At 48.9% G+C, this 22,775-nt stretch overlaps 1 protein-coding gene across 5 annotated transcripts in view; it reads left to right on the top strand.

The window, feature by feature from the left end:
• FCHO1 (FCH and mu domain containing endocytic adaptor 1) overlaps nucleotides 1–22,775 on the top strand; it is a 94,273-nt gene that overhangs the window by 56,558 nt on the left and 14,940 nt on the right. For 2 of the 5 annotated variants that reach the window (XM_030217910.1, XM_030217908.1), the window contains exons 10-20: nucleotides 55–151; nucleotides 1,450–1,494; nucleotides 1,937–2,009; nucleotides 3,176–3,200; nucleotides 3,311–3,368; nucleotides 8,415–8,593; nucleotides 8,733–8,772; nucleotides 20,563–20,619; nucleotides 20,976–21,027; nucleotides 21,111–21,202; nucleotides 21,629–22,324. In XM_030217910.1, coding sequence (XP_030073770.1) covers nucleotides 55–151; nucleotides 1,450–1,494; nucleotides 1,937–2,009; nucleotides 3,176–3,200; nucleotides 3,311–3,368; nucleotides 8,415–8,593; nucleotides 8,733–8,772; nucleotides 20,563–20,619; nucleotides 20,976–21,027; nucleotides 21,111–21,202; nucleotides 21,629–22,324 — 1,414 coding nt within the window. The remainder of the gene's footprint in view (nucleotides 1–54; nucleotides 152–1,449; nucleotides 1,495–1,936; nucleotides 2,010–3,175; nucleotides 3,201–3,310; nucleotides 3,369–8,414; nucleotides 8,594–8,732; nucleotides 8,773–20,562; nucleotides 20,620–20,975; nucleotides 21,028–21,110; nucleotides 21,203–21,628; nucleotides 22,325–22,775) is intronic. The other 3 variants (XM_030217911.1, XM_030217912.1, XM_030217913.1) reach the window with 3 other exon arrangements.

Consider the following 22,775-nt stretch of genomic DNA (forward strand, 5'->3'; position numbering starts at 1 on the left):
AGCACTGGGATTCTGCTGTATCCACACTTCCACTTTCCTTTATTATCCTTATAGGTACAGGAAGAATTCAAGCAGAACGTGGAGAACTGCAGCATTGCAGACCTGATCCGAAGGTTCATCGAGAGTAAAGGGACTGGCAGAGACAAACCAGGTGATGGAGGGAAGGAAGTCTGGGAACTCCTGGCACTTGGGTAGGGGTTGAGAGGGAAAGAGTTGAAGGATACACTGAGAAACCACTTGAAGGTACAGTGGGTAAGGGGCTGAATACTCTTTGAAGTGTGTGTCTGTGTATAGATGATTTGACATGCTGTATTCTGTGACCACTTGACTGGAGTCAACTGAAGATGAGATTTTGAGAGCACGGTACAGGAAGAGGCAACTGCATGTTTCTGGTTAGACCCTCGGGGTATTTGGGTATCCAAACCCAACAATTCAGAACATATTGCACTGCTTCTGGGATAATATAACTTGCTTATGGCAGTATGTCCCTTAGCTTCCATGGTTGCACTTTGATTATGCTGTAATTAATTTTGACTTCTAGTGTCTGAGACCTATCAGTATTAGTCCATAGGTTCCCAACATGAGGTACGCATACCCTAAGGGGTACATGAGACAACAGCAGGGTGTATGTGGCACCTGGCAAGAGAGAAAACCATCCAATGTAAGTGCCAGTTTGTCGCTGCTGGTCACTCTAGGTCACTCCCTGTTCTCCCTCCTACAGTTAGTTATCATAGGGGGCTTGTATAAGAGGCTTGAGAAAGCTAAGCCTCCTCAACCTGACCTGTGGCCTTCCCCTGTCTCCCTCTGCCTTCTCAGGTGAGCGGCAGCAGTAAAATTAACGTGTGGTACCTCTTCCATGGATGTGCCACTGCTAGCTCTTCTGGTCACCCCTAGCCCCTTGGTGTAACTTCCTGCGTCAGAGGGGGTGTGATTGGCAAGGCTTGCAGTGGTGCGTGGAGGGAAATGGTTCCATGTGCTTTCACGTTGATCTTTCAGCCTATCAAAGTCATTGGTAAAAAGGGGAGTGGAGGGAAGGGGAAGAAAAGAGGCAGTGTGGATTGGGGTGGTGGTGGCGGCTGCATGACAGGGGAGAGATAGATGATTGGCATGGAGAGAAGAAATGTCAAATGTACAGGAGACCTGGCAGGAGTTGCGAGAAGACGGAGGAAAGCAGAAACCAGATACTGGGACCAATACAGTTAGAAAAAATAAAATGACCAGACAAGGTAGAAAACTTTTTATTTCTATTTCATGATTAGAATGTCATGTTTTTTTTTGTTTGTTTTTTTTTGAATGTACGTCTGCCAAAGCTAATTGGAGCTCAGGGGGACTCTGTTGAAATTTGTTCAACTTTAGGAGGTATTTTGGCTTGAAGTTGAAACACTGTTAGTGAAACTTTACAAAGCCTGTGGTGTCATGTAATAAGTGCTCCTCTTCCTTCCACCCCAGGAGTGCTGGACCCTGATACCCTCCCGGTTCCTGCAGCAGTAGAAGGTATAAAAATCTGAAATTTCATGGTAGCAGAGCTGTGAATTGAGGATGGCAGTCGGGCAGTGAACTGGCCCTTGGGAGATTCTTGCTGGTGCAGTCCCATGCAGAGGCAGCAGCTCCATAAGGGAGTGAGCCTTCTGTTGGTACATAGTGCTGCTGCTATGCTAGTTCTGGCTCTGCCTCTTTCCAGGGTGCTTAGGAGGGTGAGTCCATTTTCCTGGGACTGTAAGGTTTGGTGTCATGTCCCACATTCGGTTATATCATTGGGGAGTGGGTAGGAGGGCCATGCCTGCTGATGGTGCGAGAGCTCGTAAGGGTTCTGTTTCCATCACCTAAGTAACCTAAATCCAAACACTTCCCCTCCCCCTCATCTTAGTACCTCTAGAGATGCAGCTTTATGGCATTGATTTTCATGTCTGCCTCTGCACTGTGCTTTCTCCCCCAGGGGTGAAACGGACCCGCTCGAAGCCTTTCCGCATCCCTGGCCTGAGCAGAAAAGAAAAAACCAGTGAAACCCTGTAAGTATTGAGCCAGAATATCATAGTAATAGCCTATCCTGTCCACATGTCTCAGGATATCTCAAAGCGCTAGCCACAGAGTATGGATATCTGCAGGATCTTCCTTCTTATCCAGGATGCTCTCCCCCCCCCCCCACTGTGTGTTTCATCATTCTGGGTAAAAAAAAAAAAGCATACAAGATCCCATATAGTTCTCTAGTAACCACCTTTTTCAATATGTAACCAATAAGCCCAGTAATAATCTAAATGGCCAGCAATGCTAATGAGATGGCTGCCCAGACATCAGTCCTAGGTTTTCTGCATTGCCTGGCAGATAAGCCCCAGCTGCTATCTGACTCTGCCATCATAACCTGTATTAATATTGGAGCATAATATTCCAGCAGCTGCGATAGTTGTTGTTGAATCAGGTGAGTGTAGTACTATGTATGCTAAAAACACGTCCTGCTAGGTTGCACTTTATGCTCCCTCTATTCAAATCCCCCAAAGTCCCTAAAACTAATCTTGATGGTTGAATATTGACTGTCCTGCAGTGATGTGGTGATATTCTCTGGATCTTACCTTGGTGGACCTGGCCCCTCCCTCTGGCTGCTTCCTCTATTGCTTTGCCCCCAACCATGGCCCTGGAGGATGTGTAGCTAGTGTTTCACCCTTGAAACTGTATGGACATTGATAGATTTCCTCGTTCTTGCATACACTTTATGCATTGGTCAGTGGAGATTTTAATAAGAATGTGAATTTCATTTGCATACTAGAAATTAGGGTAGAAAATGAATATCTACAGAAATCGATAATGCCTTTTTATTCCTATTATTATTCAGTGTTAGATCTGCTTAACTGCAGATATTCTTAAAGAAGGTGCTATCCCACACCCATTTGGGGAAGTGGATAGTTTTATGGAGGCAGGAGTGTAAGAAGCTAACAAGATTTTACTTCTAGGGCAGGGGTTCTCAGCCCAGTCCTTGGGACACACCCAGACAGTCAGGTTTTCAGGATATTCAGAATAAATATGCATGAGAGAGATTTGCATACAATCCTGAAAACCTGATTGGCTAGGTGTATCCTGGGTATTGGATTGAGAATCCCTGTTGTAAAATGACCCCAACACTCCTCTCCTGTGGGCAGCACATGACAGTTCACTTGAAGTCTCACTCCTTTGTTCTCTGCAGGGACTGCCCAGATGCTGACTCTCTGGTAAGTAGATTTTTCTGACTTGGAAGTCTTGGGCTGGCTCTCGCTTCTGGACCCTTGGTGATTCTTCCCTTGGCATTTTGCCCTAGTAAGTGTTGCTGCATCTCTTCCAGAGCTGCCGTGAGGTGGATGAGGAAGGCTTTACCCTGAGGCTGGATGTGAATCGGACTGATATCCTTTGCTTGTTTTGGCGCATAAGAACAATCATAACAGATACTTCTGTAGACCTGATGGGGCACAGTGTTAGAAACATGGGTTACAGTATGTTATACTTCTGAGAGGGTACCAATTAATGGTGCATAAGCCACATGAAAAAGTGTTCAAGAGGCTGCCTGCAGGCATGTTCCTGAGGTGAGGATGACTTAATGCCTGTACATCAGAGGGTAGATTTCAAAAGCTTCAGAATAAAATTGTATAGTTTCAGTTGGTTTCAAACAACCACACAAATGTGTGTGTGTGTTTGTATCCCACCTAAAGGGCAATTCTGTAAATGTATGTCTGCATATACATGCCCCTTGCTCATGTTAGTGTACAGAATACGAGCACTTATGTTTAAATATATTTTATTGAAGAGACAACTTCCATTTTGCAACTAACACAGAGAAATAGAACAATTACATTTGCTCTCCAAGAACATTTTACATTTTTCTTCCCTCCCTTCCTCCCCCCTCCCCCAAAAGTCTCCAACAGTTTATTGATGGTACTTCAGAAAAAACATTTTCAAGTAACAAATGGAGATAAGACATACAGTACAAATGCGTATGCGACTCTCATAGAATAGAACAATCTACCATCAAACATTCCTCCCAGTATTCTCGTCCCTCATACACTGCTTTTCACATTATATTGAAGTCCATTTATGACCCTCTAACATAAAACTCTATTGCAATACTGCATTACAAACATAAATAGTGGAGCCTTCAACTATCACAGCAGTATTTAAAAGTCGCTACTCTAGCGGAGTGCCTGAACTCTGATGACACTCTACCCTAATTTAGTAACCATCTATTAACCCCCCCCCCCCCCCCCATGACCCTATCCAAACCCTCACTATGAATGCAATTTCCCATTTTCTGTATCTTTATTCTTCCTGACTGTTCACCAAACCAAAAAAAAAACAACACACACACATCTCTTCCTATCAGAGCTTGTTAAATATTAAACTACGAGCTTTATGTGACAAGGATTATATATAGGGTTCCCACACTGCCAAAAATGCTTTTCGCCTTCTGGGGAAGACCCAACCCCCCTGCGCTCCAACAATAAAAGTTCATGTAATTTGTTCCTCCAATGCCAGTAATCTGGTGGGGACTCACTCGTCCATGCGCCCATTATGAGCTTCTTCCCAACCAGACTAGCCTTGCGAATGAGCTGCTGGGTCCCTCTACCATGAAGTCTAAATACTTCATACTTATCCAATAATACCCCCTGAGGTGAGAATGGTATCCGTAGCTTCACCAGAGACTCTAGATAAAGAAATATCTGCTTCCAAAATGCCTGAATCTTATGGCATGCCCAAAGGGAGTGCACTAGCGTACCCTCCCCCTGCTCACATTTCGCACAAAGCGGATCTGCAACCCCCCCAAATTTGAATAATTGACTTTTGGCCATATACGCCCTGTATATTATACGGTACTGACACTCCCGAAGACCTGCATTAACCGACAACTGAGGAATGCGAGCTATCAATTTAGGGAAATCTAATTGCAAGTTTGGTTGTCCCAAATCTACTCCCCATCTTTGGCGAATAACCTCCGTATTCCTCTGTCCCTCCTGCACCCCTATAGCTTTCTGCAGGCCCGATACTGACAACCTATCTCCGGGGACTATCCCAAAAAAGGCCCTAATTCTACGCCCATGCCCACTTTCCAGCTTACTTTGGTTCAGAGACCGTACGTAGTGAGCCAATTGATGATATGCGAATAGGTGATTCATACAAATGCCTACTCCTAAGGCTCCTAATGATAGGATCTTCCCCCTTGTATCCAGAACATGCTCAAGCCTCGTGATCCCCAAATCCGCCCATTTGCGAAATATTTTATTTTCAGACCCTGGGGCAAATTGTGGGTTGTCCTGCAGTGGCAGTAGGTCTGATACATCTGCCTCCAAGCCCCATATCCTATTCAAGTCCCTCCAAACCTCCCTCAAGGGGCCCAATAGCACACTATTTCGCATGTATATCGGAATTGCTCTCCTTTCGCAATGCAATAAGTAGTGTGGATGAAACGGTTTAAAAAACTCATATTCCATATCCCTTGGTGTATAGTCCTGCCTCCCCATTAGCCAGTCCCCTAAGTGGCGCATCAGACAAGCTTGGTTGTATCTGCGGATATTAGGAAGTCCCATACCTCCCTCCCTCCATGAGCCCATGAGTAAGTTCAAAGGAAGTTTCGGTTTAGCATCTCTCCATACAAACCTCCTCAGGTACCTATAGAGCTGACTCAAGTCTTTACGCCGAAGCCATAGGGGTAGTACCTGGAATGTGTATAGCCACCTCGGGAATTCAGCCATTCGAAACAGATGTATCCGCCCATGTAGCGTAAGCGGTAATGTCCCCTACAAGCTCAATCGACTCTTTAGCTTATCTAACAGATGATTGAAATTTAGTTGGTATAACAGGGACATTCTCATAGAGACTCTCACTCCTAAATAAGGAAGAAAATCCGAAGCCCACTTGAGTGGGAATCCATCTCCCCACTCTGTCTTCACACTTGTGTGAGCTGTCAATGCCAAAGATTTAGAATAATTGATTTTGAGCCCTGCAAAATCGCCGTACTCCTGAAACAATTCCAACAGAGCTCTCAACGATCGAGCTGGGTGTGTTAGATGTACTAATATGTCGTCCGCGAACGCGGAAACCTTGAACGATGAAGTGCCCCATGTCACCCCCTCCGCTTCTGGGTGGTTCTCAATTTCCCTGATCAAAGGGTCCAGAGCTAACACAAACAGCAGTGGGGACAATGGACACCCCTGCCGTGTGCCTCTTCTGATCTGAAACCGTGCCGAGTTCTCCCCGTTGACCCACATGTAAGCCTGTGGGTTAGAGTAGAGCGCACCCACTGCCCTCCGAAAAGAATACGAGCACTTAATGCACATAAATGTACACTTTTATCTGTGAAAAGTGCCAGCATGACACTGAAGCACTGTTTTTTTTAAGAGTATATGTAAGTGTCCTAGCGCAGAAATGCAAGGGGTTTCAAAAAGGAAGCTTAGCTTAGCTGTGGTGTTCAGAGTTGTTTTTGATTTGGCTCTGATGCCAGTGGCTAGCCATGGGGGGCCTGGGCCTCCTCTGCTTTGACCTGGGCCCCCTCTGCTTTAATGGTTGGTGGAATTCTCCCATGCGAGTCCCACTTGTGCTGTCTGAGCATCATTTGTCAGCTGGTGCACATCAGTCACTAATGCCAGTTCTCTAGTGCATGCTCAGTTCAGCAAAACTCTGCCACTGGCTGAATATCGGGCCTATAGTAGGGAATGGGATTTGATATACCTCCTTTCCATAGTCAACAATCAAAGCGGTTTACGTATTGGTGAGAACATACATATATTTCATAAATTTCACTATGTGAGTTTTTACCCACAGAAAAAAGGGGGAAGAGAATATGGGTGTATTAGTTTCAAACATATGCACTCATTTTCTGTCATATAACTTGAGCCACACATAGAGCAATTGCAAGTTCAGACATCATCTTAAGTTTGCTAAAAGTTACATAAGTGCAGAGGTAGTGTCACATGGCCGGATGAATACTTTTTTTTTTTTTTTTTTTTTAATAATGAAAAATGTACAGTGCCATCTCTACACAGCATCATCCCTTGTGGAATTCCCTGTATCTGGTTTCTCCCCCCCCCCCCCCCCCCCCCCCGCCCTCTTCTGCATGGCTTTCTTGTGATGTGGTCAGGGCTGCCGAGAGACACAGCCGGGCCAGGGGCTTTACCGCTGCTCCCACCTGCCCACTTCCTGTGTCCGACTGCTCCTCCCTCGTTTTCATCCAACCTCCTTTTCTCCTGCTCCTGTTTGCAGGGACCCTGATGTTTGCATTAACGCGGTAACTCAGGTGACCCGGGTTATCACGTTAGTACAATTATCCGGGACCTGGCACACAGGAGCAAGAGAGAGACAGACCTGGAAGCAGGCAGGCAGGAAGAAGATTGCCGGCTCCAGGCCAGGGGATTTTACCCCCTCCCCCCTTGGCGGCCCTGGATGTGGCTTCTCTCATTGTTAGCTGATGAAGGAGCGGTGACACACTGACACCCCATCCTGATTGTTCCCCCCCCCCCCCCCCCCCCAACTAGTGTCGTTTTCCAATTTTCTTCTTGCTGATTCTCTCTAATCTGTCACTGCATGTAGAAATATAAGGTCTATGCATGAGCTGTGGCTGAGACCTTTTCATTTGACAAACTGATGTGCTTTCTAGAATTTTGCTCCCTTTACCAGCTCTTTTTAGGACAAGCTCCTGCTGAAAGGAACACATCTTGAAATTGGATCACAAATGTGTGAAACTGGAACAGTGAAAAGATTGACTATACTAAAGTAATCTCGCTTTTAACTTATGGTCATATCAGGGGCATAGCCAGACCTCGCCAGGAGGGGGGCCAGAGCCCAAGGTGGGGGGGGCACTGTTTAGCCCCCCCCCCCCCCCCCCCCCCGAGCCGCCGCTGCCACTACATCGGACCCCCCCTGCCGGCCTGCCCACGATCCCCTTCAACCCCCCTTCCGCCACCAACTCTCCTCCTCCGCCGTCGCCGCCCGCCCCGTCGCCGCAAATGATACCTTTTTTGAAGAGAGACTTCCTTCCGCGCTCGAGTAGCGCCTTTCTTCAACGAAGTTCCGGCGATCAGCTGCTGCCGGCGTCGAAACAGCTGATCGCCGGAACTTGGTTGAAGAAAGGCGCTACTCGAGCGCGGAAGGAAGTCTCTCTTCAAAAAAGGTATCATTTGCGGCGACGGGGCGGGCGGCGACGGCAGGGGAGAGTTGGTGGCGGGAGGGGGGTTGAAGGGGATCGTGGGGCAGGGGGCCAGGGCCAAATCTACGGGGGCCCGGGCCCCCTCAGGCCCCACATAGCTACGCCACTGGGTCATATCCCAGTAGCCAAAGATGGCCTGCCAAGACTTTGTTCCTTTCATGGGTACTGGTGGCACCTAGTGGCCAGCGTGGGGAACTGTGGGTATCTGGTTTACCTGTTATATGTCTTGAGGGTAAAATCCTTAATGGCTGAACACAGGAGCCTGAGAACCACCTCTGCTCCTCCAGTGACTCAGACTTCGATGATGAAGAGCCACGCAGGTTCCGGATTCAGATAAAACCAGTACAGTCCCACCATGAAAATACTAATCCGGAGGCAGCTGTGGAGCAGCTGAGAATCACTGTCGGAAACTTGATCCTGCCCCCAAGCAGCACAGTAAGGAGCCAAGCAGGGGTGACATACTGCGAATATGTGACATAAAAAATGCTATTGTACTGCCCCTATCTATGCTGAAAGTTTTCAGGTTCCAAATGCAGATTGGCTAGTAATACATTTTTCTATTTCTTCCCCACAGGCATCCATCAAGAGGCATTCCTCAAGTAAGTCACCTTCAGGTGAGACACACTTATGCTGTCACTTTTTGGTTTTTCTGTTAGTAGTATTTGTAACAGAAATAAGGGGGGTAGTGGGGAGGGTCTGCAATGATTTTGGATTTTAGAAACCTAGAAAATGACAGCAGATAAAAGACCATATGGCCTATCAAGTCTGCCTATCCATGCTATCTACTATCCCTTCTCTTACAGATCCTATGTGCTTGTCCCATACTGTCCTTGAGTTCAGATACAGTCCTCATCTTGTTCACTTCCACTAGGAGGCTCACACATCCACCACCCTTTCCATAAAGAAATATTTCCTTAGATTATTATTCCTGAGCTTTCACCTTCTTCCAGTGCCCACTCATTCCATTTGAAAGACTCTTCTGTTCATTTATGTCATGGAGGTATTTAAATCTCCTATCATATTTCCTCTCCCTGCCTTTCTTCCACAGTGCATATATATTGAACTTTTTAAAGTCTGTCTGTACACACTTAGTGAGACTACTGACTATTTTAGTAGTTGTCCTCTGGACCAACTCCATCCTGTTATTCCATTTTGGAAGGTGTGGTCTCCAGAATTGTACACTGTACTCCAAATAAGGTCTCAGTAGAGACTTATTCAGAGGCGTTATCACCTCCTTCTCTCCTAAAGCGCACATGCAGCCTTCTGGCTTTTGCTGTTGTCTTTTCTACCTGCTTGGCCACCTAAGATCATCCAACTTGCTTCCAATTCTAACTGACAACTGTTTTATGTTTTTGCTATTCTTGTCAGCTGTCCTGCTTATAAATATTCCCCCTCAGTTCCCTCAGCTGATGTCTTCGTTCAGTATTTCGTCTCGAAGGTTGAATCTTTAACATCTACTCTTTGATCAATTACTTCTAGTTCAGAATTAGCTCCTTCACTTCCCAGTTCTGTGTGGGACAATTTTAACAACCCATCTTTAGATTCACTTTCTCAGTCTGTCAGGTATGAGCATCACTTTTTGTAGTCTTGACCTCATACCTTCTCGTTGGCTTAAGTTATCTCATTTGGGCCTGCTGCCCATACTTCATCAATTTGTAGAACTTAGTTTGACAGAAGGGCAGTTACCTGACACTCTGAAGATGGCTATCATATGTTCTATCCTGAAAAAGACTTCATTGGACCCTTCTCTCCCCTCCAACTAGGGCCCTATTTCTAATCTCCCTTAGATCACCAAAGTTCTTGAAAACAGATTTTGCTAAACTTCAGTCACATTTGGAATCAATGCTTGTCTTTCATCCTCGGCAGTCTGATTTTAGTACTGTGACTGTTCTGACAGCACTTTTAAGTGAGATTTATAGTAAGTTAGATGATGGCTTCATTGCTGTAGCAACTTTGTTAAATCTTTCGGCTGCCTTTGATACGATCGACCATTCTTTTTTATTACAGCAGCTCCAGGATGTTGGTATTGGTGGTACTGTTTATTCTTGGTTTTCCTCTTTTCTACAATCGCAATCGCGTACCTTTCAAGTTGCTGTGTCAGGAAATACTTCAGCCACTTATTCTCTTTCACAAGATGTTCCACAAGGATCTATTCTGTCACTCATTCTGTTAAATTTTTCTTAGTCCTTTAGCATCAATAATAACAAACTATCTTGATTTATCTCCTTTACAAAATTGGCTGTTGAAAGTGGCCAACTGGCTAAAAAAAAATCAGTTGGTGCTAAACCCAGAAAAAATGACTGCTTGTTGGCTTACTGGTCATGTCTCACCGCCTGCTTGGGCCCCTTACTCTTTTCAATTTTGATAAATTTAAACACTTAGGTGCCTGGCTCAATTCTAAGCTAACATTCCATTATGTAGCTTACCACTATTCCAGAACCTGTGGGTTAGTTCTGTCCATCAACCAGCAGGTGAAGATAGAGAACTGAAAACTGAGTTGATATATCTTCCTTGGCATCCAGTCCAGCTCCCTAGAATTTTCTATCTCCAACAGGTGGATGGACACATTTTTCAGCCACTGGATCTGAGTGATTTGCTCCTAGTCCAGTTGGTCAAGTGGTCACCAGTTGAGCTTTACGGGTGGCTTGAGTCTGCAGAGTCATATCTGGAGGGATTCAGATCCTTGTCTGTAGTGTCCTGCAAATTTACTTCTAACTTCCCTTCACCTCCCCCCTGTTTCCTATGGAGCTCTCCTTTTCCAGCACAACAACCTTGAAAAAAGAGAGGTTTGCTGGAGAGGGTGGGACAGAGTATCAGTCCTGAGCCTTTCTCATCTGTATTAAGACTTGTGGAGACTAGGAGTTTGGGGGGGGGGGCATCCAGCAGTGCTAAGTCTGACTAAAGTTTGACTTGGAACCACTTGGAGGGCTGTAAGTTCTAGTTGATGTCGGGGAGGGATCCTGACTCACTGCTTGGGACAATTTGTGCTGCACTGGTGATAGTCGGGATGAATGGTGACTCCTTCGGAGGCAGTTAAGCGATGTTCCCACTGTGAGATCCACTGGCCAGTGTCGGGGCATTGCAGTGCTTGCAAGCTGGGAATCTTGTGGAATATAGAGGAAATGGTCGGTGGCTGCACATCTTTGGATTCGGTGTAGCATCCGAATATGTCTGTTTTTTTTGGACTCTCCAGTAGGGCCAGCATGCAGTTTGACGCAGGAGAGTTGTAAGAACTGTCTCCATTTTGTCAGAGCTGATTGACAGGAGCAGCCTCTAGCTGATCATGTGCGGAGCACAGCCGCCATCTTACAGCTTCAGAGCCTTACAGAACATTCAGCTGTATCGGGAATTTGGTTTTCTACAGAGTTTATATTGCTCTTACACCAGGCCTATTTACTGAAGCAGGTAGAGTTGCAGCAAGGTGCTTCTGTTTCTCACCCCACTGCATCTCCAGCTCCTAAGAGACCCCAGCCTTAGGAGGCTATCTTTGCTTCTCCTTCCTTATGTGATGTGGCCTCGGTCTATTCAGAGAAGCGTTGGAAGGAGCTCCTTCCTGAGGAGGGGGATGAGCCAAAAGTATGGAGGTTGTTTTGTAAAGGGGAGCACAGGACTGTTATTTCTGAGACACTGGCGGTGCTTTCCATTGAGAAGCCTTCGGCATCAGGAGTTTCTTGGGGGGGGGGGGGGGGGGGGGCTTACAGGCCCTTCTAAAGCCTTCCCGATGCATCCAAACATTCAGGATCTGATTTACAGCAGAATGGGTCTCGCCAGACATGGGGCTTAGAGTGGTAAGAAAGTCCCTAAAAAACAACAGGGCAGACGATCCGCAAACTCCAAGATGAAAGGAAAAGGAGCAGATCAGTAATAGATGTATACAAACTTTCTTAAAACAAAAAAAAACAAAAAGGCACACAACTGCTTACAAAACAGTAGATAAAAAACAACAAAGCAGTGGAATCAAATGCATTTATTGGAACAATAAATGCATTTGATTCCACTGCTTTGTTGTTTTTTATCTACAAACTTTCTTAGTCAATTTGCATAGAAAACAATTCCCGACAGGCTGTGTTTCTCCCACCAGGGCTGCATCGGGCTACTCAGTGATCCTCTCTATAAAGCTTTTATTAAGGAGCCATAAACATTCCAACAATCGTTATCCAATTTCTACTTCATTAAGGTCTAAAAAACCAGCACAGATCTTACATATATGTGTCTTATGATCGACTTCTAGTGGCAGTCATTCGTCACTGAGTAGCCCCTGACGCAGCCCTGCTGGGCGAAACACGGCCTGTGTCGGGCATTGTTTTCTATGCGAATTGACTAATAAAGTTTGTATACATCTGTCATTGATCTGCTCTTTTTTTCTTCCGTCTTAGAGTGGTAAGAGCCATGGTTCGCCTTTACTTGTTAGTTCTGGAGGAGAAAGATAAATTGCAGCTTCCCAGGGTGAGCTCCCTGGTTTGGGGGCACTGCCCTAAAAGATCTACAGGTTAAGAAGCTAGAAGGCTTGCTGAAACAAGCCTTTGAAGTGGCCTTTTTGGGCCTTCAAGTAACAGTGTACAGCTTGTTCATTGCAAGAGCATGCCTGAAATGGCATCAGCATTTGGCAACACAAGACAAACACCATAACAGCTAGCTGGAAGTGGGGTAGGCCTACTTGGTGGGTGCCATTTATGACGTGTTATGGCCTATAGTACATCGTTGGCTGTCACGGCATGTTGGCAACTCTGGTTGCAGAATTGGGCAGCAGATACAGCGTCAAAGTCAAGTTCAGTTAAACTGCCTTTTCGGGGTAAGTGACTGTTTGGAAAAGATCTCAGTAACTTGGTGAAACTAAGCCACAGCGGTTGCCGGAGGATAAGCCAAAAGCTTCTGGTCATCTGTCTTCAGAGGGCTCTCGATCTTGATTTGTAGACAGAAGGCTGTGCAGACCTGGTCGTCAGCAATATAAGTTACGTTTTCAGGTACGCCAATCTTCATGTGGACAGGAAGTGCTCCTTTCAGTCATCTAGAGCACCCAGTGCCTCCAGAGCTTTGCAGTGATGCGAGGCTGGTCCACTCTTCTCTTCCTCTGGTGGGAAGGACGTCTTCAGGAGTTACGGAAAGAGTGGTCCAAAATCAAGTTGGACCAGTGGGTTCTGGATATTCTTACAGAAAGTTTCAAGTTGGAGTTTTCTCACCCAGTCACTCTTCTTCTCCGAGGACAAGCAGGCTGCTTGTTCTCACGACTGGGGTTGACGTCCACGGCAGCCCCCACCAACTGGAAGAAAACTTCGGGGGCAGTCCCGCACGCAGGGCACGCCCACCGCGCATGTGCAGCCGTCCCCGCTCAGTTTTTTTCTATTCCGCGCTGGAGAGAGACTTGTTATCGTCTCTCTCTCTGTCAGCCCCGGAAACCGGATTGCGGCCTAGCCGCGGCTTTTTTTCTATTCGCGTACGCGTTCGCGTATTTTTTCTATCGCTTTAAAAAAAAAAGTTTCCTCGTTGTTCTTAGCCGCGAGGGCGCTTCGTCGCGGCCTTGTGGCCGCGCGGTCGTTTTCTTTTCGGGTGTGCTTTTCACCACCACCATTGACGACTGACTTCGCCGATGCGATTTTTCCGTCGATGTCCTCGAAAGTCCCGAGCGGATTCAAAAAGTGTGGTCGGTGTGGCCGGCAGATCTCGCAAACCGATACCCACGCTTGCTGCCTCCAGTGCCTCGGCCCGAAGCATAATACCAAGACATGCACCTTGTGTCTCGGCTTAAGGAAGCGGACACAGGTGGCGAGGCAAGTTCTTCGGGACCGTCTTTTCGGAACTTGCGCCGGCCCTTCGACGTCGACTTCGACTGCATCGGTGTCGACGGCCGGATCTTCGGTACCAGTACCGATGTCGATGAAATCGGCGCCGACTCTGGCACCGACCCCAGGAGTACAGGTACCGTTGGCCCGCTGGTGACGGCGGGGGTGATCGGCCGCGTGGGCAGTCGGCCCCGGCCACTCCCTCTACCCAGGGCCATCGGGACCGAACCCTGTCGCCGAGCGCCGATGACGGGCATCGAAAGAAAGCGAAGAAACACCGTCATCGGTCGCCCACGGCGCACGAGACTGCCAGCTCCGGTACCTCGAGGGATGACTCGACGCCCAGGAAGCGGCAGTGCTGAGAGGAGCGTTCCCCCTCGGTTGAAGAGGTGTCGCTGCGTCAGTCCGCGGGTACTTTGGTACCGTCTCCTGAACCTGAGCAGCTTCTGGCACCGACACCCACACCGGCCCCCCTGCGTTTCCTGACAGTGGGCCTTGACGAGTGCCTCCGAGCCATCCTTCCAGGGATTCTGGATGGGCTGATGCCGCCAGGCTCTGCCGGCACCGGGGGTGCTTGCGCCCCCGGCGCCGTTGATGGAGGCGCCGGTGTGCTCTGGCCCGATGCTGAGGCCTCCGATGCCGCTTGCAGCACCGGGGGCAACCGCCACGCAGGTGGAGTCGACGTCGATGGAGGGAGCTTCGTCCCCGCCGCCGCGGGAGTCCACCGCTCGACGCCATCATCGAGTACGTGGTTCCTTGCAGTCGGGACGGGCTCGGTTGAGGTCTGAGCTGCAAGAGCTCATGTCCGACACCGAGGAAGAGGAGGCCTCGTGGGGGGGGGGAGGAGGAGGAGGACCCCAGATATTTCTCCTCAGAGGAGTCTGTGGGCCTTCCCTCTGACCCCACTCCTTCACCGGAGAGTAAGCTCTCGCCCCCTGAGAGCCTCTCCTTTGTCTCCTTTGTCAGGGATATGTCTATTTGCATTCCCTTTCCCGTGGTCTCTGTGGATGAGCCGAGGGCGGAGATGCTCGAAGTCCTCGACTATCCATCACCACCTAGAGAGTCTTCCACGGTGCCGTTGCACAATGTCCTGAAAGAGACACTGCTTCGGAAGTGGCTGAAGCCATTATCTAATCCCACCATCCCCAAGAAAGCGGAGTCCCAATACAGGATCCACTCTGACCCAGAGTTGATGCGGCCTCAATTGCCTCATGACTCGACGGTCGTGGACTCTGCTTTCAAGGGAGCACGGAGTTCGAGGGATACCGCCTCGGCGCCCCCGGGGCGGGAGTCTCGCACTCTGGACTCATTTGGGAGGAAGGCCTACCCAATCGTCCATGCTCGTGACGCGCATCCAGTCATACCAGCTCTACACGAGCATTCACATGCGGAACAATGTGAGGCAACTGGCGGACCTGGTCGACAAGCTCCCCCTGGAGCAGTCCAGGCCTTTTCAGGAGGTGGTCAGGCAGCTGAAGGCGTGCAGAAAGTTCCTGTCCAGTGGTATCTATGACACCTGTGATGTGGCATCTCGAGCTGCGGCCCAAGGTATAGTGATGCGCAGACTCTCCTGGCTGCGTGCCTCTGACCTGGACAACCGCACCCAGCAGCGGCTGGCGGATGTCCCTTGCCGGGGGGATAACATTTTCGGCGAGAAGGTCGAGCAGTTGGAGGACCAACTACACCAGCGGGAAACCGCTCTCGACAAACTCTCCCACCGGGCGCCTTCAGCATCCACCTGTGCAGGTGGAAGTTTTTCCCGGGCCCGGCAGGCTGCACCCTACGCCTACAGCAAGCGTAGGTACACCCAGCTGGCCTGAAGGCCTCCTCAGGCACAGGGACAGTCCCAGCGCGCTCGTTCCCGTCAACAGCGTGCGCCTAAGCAGCCCCCTGCGCCTCCACAGCAAAAGCAGGGGACGGCCTTTTGACTGGATCCATGGGAACATAGCCGCCATCAAAGTGTCCGTGCCGGACGACCTGCCGGTCGGGGGGAGGTTGAAAGCTTTTCACCAAAGGTGGCCTCTTATAACCTCCGACCAGTGGGTTCTCCAAATAGTGCGGTGCGGATACACCCTGAATTTGGTCTCCACCCCACCAAATTGGCCACCGGGAGCCCAATCCTTCAGCCCCCATCACAAGCAGGTACTTGCAGATGAACTGTCCGCCCTTCTCAGCGCCAATGCGGTCGAGCCCGTGCCTCCCGGGCAGGAAGGGCAGGGATTCTATTCCAGGTACTTCCTTGTGGAAAAGAAAACAGGGGGGATGCGCCCCATCCTAGACCTGAGAGGCCTGAACAAATATCTGGTCAAAGAAAAGTTCAGGATGCTTTCCTTGGGCACCCTTCTACCTATGATTCAGAAAGACGATTGGCTATGTTCCCTGGATTTAAAGGACACTTGTACTCACATCCCGATACTGCCAGCTCACAGACAGTATCTCCGATTCCGTCTGGGGACATGGCACTTTCAATATTGTGTGCTGCCCTTTGGGCTCGCCTCTGCACCACGGGTGTTCACGAAGTGTCTCATGGTGGTTGCGGCGTATCTACGCAAGCTGGGGGTGCACGTGTTCCCGTATTTCGACGATTGGCTGGTCAAGAGCACCTCAGAGGCAGGAGCTCTTCGGTCCATGCAGTGCACTATTCACCTTCTGGAGCTGCTGGGGTTTGTGATAAATTACCCGAAGTCCCATCTCCAGCCAGTCCAATCTCTGGAATTCATAGGAGCTCTGCTGACTTCTCAGACAGCTCAGGCCTTTCTTCCCGAAGCAAGGGCGCAGAATCTTCTGTCCCTCGCTTCCCAGACCAGAGCGTCTCAGCAGGTCACAGCTCGGCAGATGTTGAGACTCCTGGGTCATACGGCCTCCACGGTTCATGTGACTCCCATGGCTTGTCTTCACATGAGATCTGCTCAATGGACCCTAGCTTCCAAGTGGTGCCAAGCTACCGGGAATCTAGAAGATGTCATCCGCCTGTCTGCCAGTTGTCGCAATTCGCTGCACTGGTGGACGATTCGGACCAATTTGACCCTGGGACGTCCATTTCAAATTCCGCAGCCCACGAAGGTGCTGACGACAGATGCATCTCGCCTGGGGTGGGGGGCTCATGTCGATGGGCTCCACACCCAGGGACTGTGGTCCCTCCAGGAACAAGATCTTCAGATCAACCTCCTGGAGCTCCGAGTGGTCTGGAACGCACTGAAGGCCTTCAGAGATCGGCTGTCCTACCAAATTATCCAAATTTGGACAGACAATCAGGTTGCAATGTATTATATCAACAAGCAGGGGGGCACCGGATCTCGCCCTGTGTCAGGAAGCCGTCGGGATGTGGAGTTGGGCTTGCCAGTTCGGCATGCTTCTCCAAGCCACATACCTGGCAGGTGTAAACAACAGTCTGGCCGACAGGCTGAGCAGAGTCATGCAACCGCACGAGTGGTCGCTCCATTCCAGAGTGGTACGCAAGATCTTCCGAGAGTGGGGCACCCCCTCGGTGGACCTTTTTGCCTCTCAGACAAGCTGCCTCTGTTCTGTTCCAGACTACAGGCACGGCAGACTGGCGTCGGATGCCTGTCTCCTTCATTGGGGGAACGGCCTCCTGTATGCTTATCCTCCAATACCTTTGGTTGGGAAGACCTTGCTGAAGCTCAAGCAAGACCATGGCACCATGATTCTGATAGCGCCTTTTTGGCCCCGTCAGATCTGGTTCCCTCTACTTCTGGAGTTGTCCTCCGAGGAACAGTGGAGATTGGAGTGTTTTCCGACTCTCATTTCGCAGAACGACGGAGCGCTTCTGCACCCCAACCTTCAGTCTCTGGCTCTCACGGCCTGGATGTTGAGGGCGTAGATTTTGCTTCGTTGGGTTTGTGTGAGGGTGTCTCCCGCGTCTTGCCTCTAGAAAGGATTCCACTAAAAAGAGTTACTTTTTCAAGTGGAGGAGGTTTGTCGTTTGGTGTGAGAGCAAGGCCCTAGAACCTCGTTCTTGTCCTACACAGAACCTGCTTGAATACCTTCTGCACTTATCAGAGTCTGGTCTCAAGACCAACTCAGTAAGGAATCACCTCAGTGCGATTAGTGCTTACCATCATCGTGTAGAAGGTAAAGCCATCTCTGGAGAGCCTTTAGTCGTTCGATTTATGAGAGGCTTGCTTTTGTCAAGGCCTCCTGTCAAGCCTCCTGCAGTGTCATGGGATCTCAACGTCATCCTCACCCAGCTGATGAAACCTCCTTTTGAGCCACTGAATTCTTGCCATCTGAAGTACTTGACCTGGAAGGTCATTTTCTTGGTGGCAGTTACTTCAGCTCGTAGAGTCAGTGAGCTTCAAGCCCTGGTAGCTCATGCTCCTTATACCAAATTTCATCATAACAGAGTAGTACTCCGCACTCACCCTAAGTTCCTGCCAAAGGTGGTGTCGGAGTTCCATCTTAACCAGTCAATTGTCTTGCCAACATTCTTTCCCAGACCGCATACCCGCCCTGCTGAACGTCAGTTGCACACATTGGACTGCAAGTGAGCGTTGGCCTTCTATCTGGAGTGGACACAGCCCCACAGACAGTCCGCCCAATTGTTCGTTTCTTTTGACCCCAATAGGAAGGGGGTCGCTGTTGGGAAACGCACCATCTCCAATTGGCTAGCAGATTGCATTTCCTTCACTTACGCCCAGGCTGGGCTGGCTCTTGAGGGTCATGTCACGGCTCATAGTGTTAGAGCCATGGCAGCGTCGGTGGCCCACTTGAAGTCAGCCACTATTGAAGAGATTTGCAAGACTGCGACGTGGTCATCAGTCCACACATTCACATCACATTACTACCTCCAGCAGGATACCCGACGTGACAGTCGGTTCGGGCAGTCGGTGCTGCAGAATCTGTTTGGGGTTTGAATCCAACTCCACCCTCCAGGACCCGATTTTATTCTGTTCAGGCTGCACTCTCAGTTAGTTGTTCTTTGTAGGTCAATTTCTGTTATGCCCTCGCCGTTGCGAGGTTCAATTGACCTGGGTTCTTGTTTTGAGTGAGCCTGAGAGCTAGGGATACCCCAGTCGTGAGAACAAGCAGCCTGCTTGTCCTCGGAGAAAGCGAATGATACATACCTGTAGCAGGTGTTCTCCAAGGACAGCAGGCTGATTGTTCTCACCTACCCTCCCTCCTCCCCTTTGGAGCTGCGTTTTACTCATTCCTTTGCTTGTCATTCAACTGAGCGGGAACGGTCGCGCACGGGCGGGAAGACGGCCGCACATGCGCGGTGGGCGTGCCCTGCGTGCGGGACCGCCCGCAAAGGTTTCTTCCGGTTGGTGGGGGCTGCTGTGGACGTCAACCCCAGTCATGAGAACAATCAGCCTGTTGTCCTCGGGGAACACCTGCTACAGGTATGTATCATTCACTTTCTTGCAATCTCCTTGTTGAAAGGGAACCAAGTTAGACGAGGTTCAGGCCACCATAGATTCCTTGCTGATGCTCTAGGCCATTGTTCAGTTTCCCAGACCAGATACTCCGTCTACTTCATTGTCCCAAAGAGGAAAGGCACCTTGAGTCCTGCCACGAAATGCCTAGCCACTTGCCTGGGGTTACCCCACAGTCACTTAGAGGGTTTATCCCCAGCACAGCTCAGGTCCGCCTGCACCTACCACTTGTGCTCTACACTAGCACCCTCCTCCCACCGACAGGGTCTTAACCGCATCTAGGCGAGTCTCCTGTTCTCAAATTATACCCAGTGATTTCTAGGTTACTGGAGGCCACATTCCTAGTGGTCCCACAGTTCCCTGAAAACACTCGCAGACCCAACATGCAAACCACCAGGATTATTTATCAGTCGAGACAGCAGAGGGCAATCAGGAAATATGCGGCTCACAAATTATCAAACATAACTGATCACAGAGCCTCAGCAAAGAGATCTGTCTCTCCTCCCAGGCTAAGACGGGAGTGGGGGGAAGCCAGTAAAATCCAAATGAAAATAAGCTCCTGGGCCAACCAGAACCAAGAACAACAAGTTTTAAAAATAGCTGGTTACATCACTGCAGGCATTTCCTTTATCTGTGTTAACTAAAGTAGGAAAGGTCAGTTCTTTGTAACAGCTTAAAACATAACATGCACCACCTGCTGGCCAAACTGAAGAAGTACACTTCAAGAATTAATTAAGGCAACTTTACAGGCTTAAAACGCACTGTTCTGTCACAGTACTAAAATCGAAATCCAGCAAAATCTGAGTGGTTAGACTTAAGCCTGCCATTGCAGCTAATTCTCTTTACCAGGAGCACACTGATTTTGAATGGCAGTGCATGTAGTTTGAGATACTGATGTAGTCATCTAATTCTGTTAAGTAGTGGCCCTTACAATAATGGTGGTTTTTGTTTTGTGTGTGTGAATGTAACTCAATATTTGTTTCCCCTTCTCTTCTTCCCAAGGTCAGCACTAGTTAAAGCCTGTTGCAGGATCCTCTGTAATGAAGCTGAAAAGTTATTTGAACTTTTGAAGACTGATCCTGCTGCCAGTTGGGCAGTCTGCCCCCTTTATGTATTCATTCTTTTTTTGTAGTATCCTAGGGCAGGTCTAGTAATTGAACAGTTTGTGTAACCTCTGATTGTGTTACATATTTCTGAAGAATCTCTGCTTTGGTTTCTGTGGCACCATTAGGAGAGCCTCCACCTCTGCCGTCTGTAATGGGGGATGTAGATTCAGATGCATTAGCGGGTGAGTTGACATGTATTTGTCTATTGAAGGTGGCTTTGCCTGAATTCTGTGTATGGCTGGCTGTTCTGAGATTAGCTGTTCAGTTATTTTTTGCAAATAAAGTTATTGAAGGAGGCTTCTGATTAATGCATCTTATGGCAGTTGAAGTGGAAATAGGTGACTGATATATCTGTTATCTCTCATGAACTCTGTTCTAACATCTGACACTGACAGGTCTGTAGGTGTCTGTAGTTCCCTATCATGTTCCCCAGTGAGAGGCAGAAGCCAGGGGATGTCCTAATACAGTGCTGGTCAAAGATGGATGCTAGCTCAAAGCAGTTTAGACAGATTAACCCTGTACTCTGATTCCTTTCCAGGCACAGAATCTGGGAAGATTTCAGTACCCCCTCCAGCTACTGACATACACAGGTAACTTGCCTATATATGTATGTAACACTTGGAACAAGCTTGTCTCTTCTACCCTCACTCCTGTTCCTGAATTCTGTCTGCAGCTCTTCAGTCCAGTCCAGGGTGGCGGGGCTGCCCTCCCAGGCACTGTTTGGGCCTCCTCTAGAGTCCATCTTTCAGACGGATGATTTAACAGGTGATGTACTGAGGAAAAGTACATTGTTAAAAGGGAAGGGGACCACCTTTTACATGCAGGAAATAAGGCTCCTATGTGTTTGTCTCCTTACTAGGAAGCCCTTTCCTTGTACAGAGGAAGGCTTGTACCAAGAGTGGTAGAGGGGGATGGAAAGGTTAAAAGGCTTAGTATGGCTAGTGGGGGGTGAAAGGGGCTAAGAGGGGAGGCTTTTTTTTTTTTTTCTTCTTCTAGATGTCCATTATAATGCTTGGCCAGTCCACATTGTCAGCTCTGCAGGAAAACACTTTCTAAAAGTGCCTGCAAGGTCTGCCAGACAGTCAAGTGACTGAGCCACAGGGAGCTTACTTTTTCAAGGTGTTAGAACCTGTAGGTTGAAGGAGGGATTAAGGGGGAACAGTACAGTAATGCTTTTTCTTCTCTCTGTAGCCCGTGGTGTATATGGTTTGACCTCCAGTCCATCCCCTTTCTCCTCCTCCTCTCCTGAGAACGTGGAGGACTCTGGCTTGGATTCCCCTTCACATTTGACCTTGGGTCCTTCCTCTGACTCCAGACCATGGACCCCACAGAGCCCTGTCACAAGCAGATTAGGAAAGAGGCCTCCAAGCTTCTCTGAGACTCATCACGGCGTGCGGGTTCTCTGCAGACACACAGCCAAGTCTGGCTCCCCTCCTGCCTCACCCAGCAGCACTTATGGGGAAGGATTGAGCTCCGCTGTTTCAGAAGCAAACCTTGAGGACTCTGATGCTTGGTCATTGATTGGTGGGACACTGTGTGGCAGATTTCGTGATACCACAGGGCCTCGTGGGATGTGTTCAAGAAATACTTTTTTCCCAGCATTCAGCTCTCCAGAGACTGTTGGGATTTCTACATCCTCCTCAGAGGGCTCCAGCCCCTGGACAGCACGACCTCAGAGCCCTCCAACTGATCAAGTTCTGGAGATCTCCGAGCAAGATACCTATCTGTCCTCAAACCCGACATCCTCCTGTTCACCTTCAACCACTCCTCTGTGTGTGGAAACCTTCATACCTTCTCCATGGACTCAGCCATCAGACCCTCCTCAGACCACTGTCCGCCTGTCATCTGTAGGCAGCTTAATGGCTATGAACACCTCAGAAGATGGAGGTGTGTGAAACATTCAGCAGAGCATCTGCCATTCAGTTCATGTCCCAGAACCAGGATGCAGTCGCATCTAGATCTTGGATAAGGGAGGTACAATGTGATCTGAAGTTTGGTGGGGGGAGGGCAGAAAGAATGAAGGATTTAGGAAAACATGGTGAGCTTTTTACGTGCTGAAGTGCAGTAATAGTAGGAGGAGGAGGAGTATGATTGGAACCTGTGGCCACCTTCCACAATCAGACTAGCCAGCAAGTCTTTGTGTGCTCATTCCATAGCCCAGGAACATTAGCTGGGGCACCTTAATGGAAGGAGGACCAGGATCTTCTAGGGATACAGGCTTGGTTGCTATGTCCTCTCACCTGTTAGGGTAATATAGCCACAGTGAATATGCATAAGAGATGTGACCATTAAGGTTGGTAGCTGCCCTTTAGATCAGGACCTGGGTTCAACAACTTAA

This window comes from Microcaecilia unicolor, chromosome 11 (genome assembly GCF_901765095.1).
Source record: "Microcaecilia unicolor chromosome 11, aMicUni1.1, whole genome shotgun sequence".
NCBI lineage: Eukaryota > Metazoa > Chordata > Amphibia > Gymnophiona > Siphonopidae > Microcaecilia > Microcaecilia unicolor.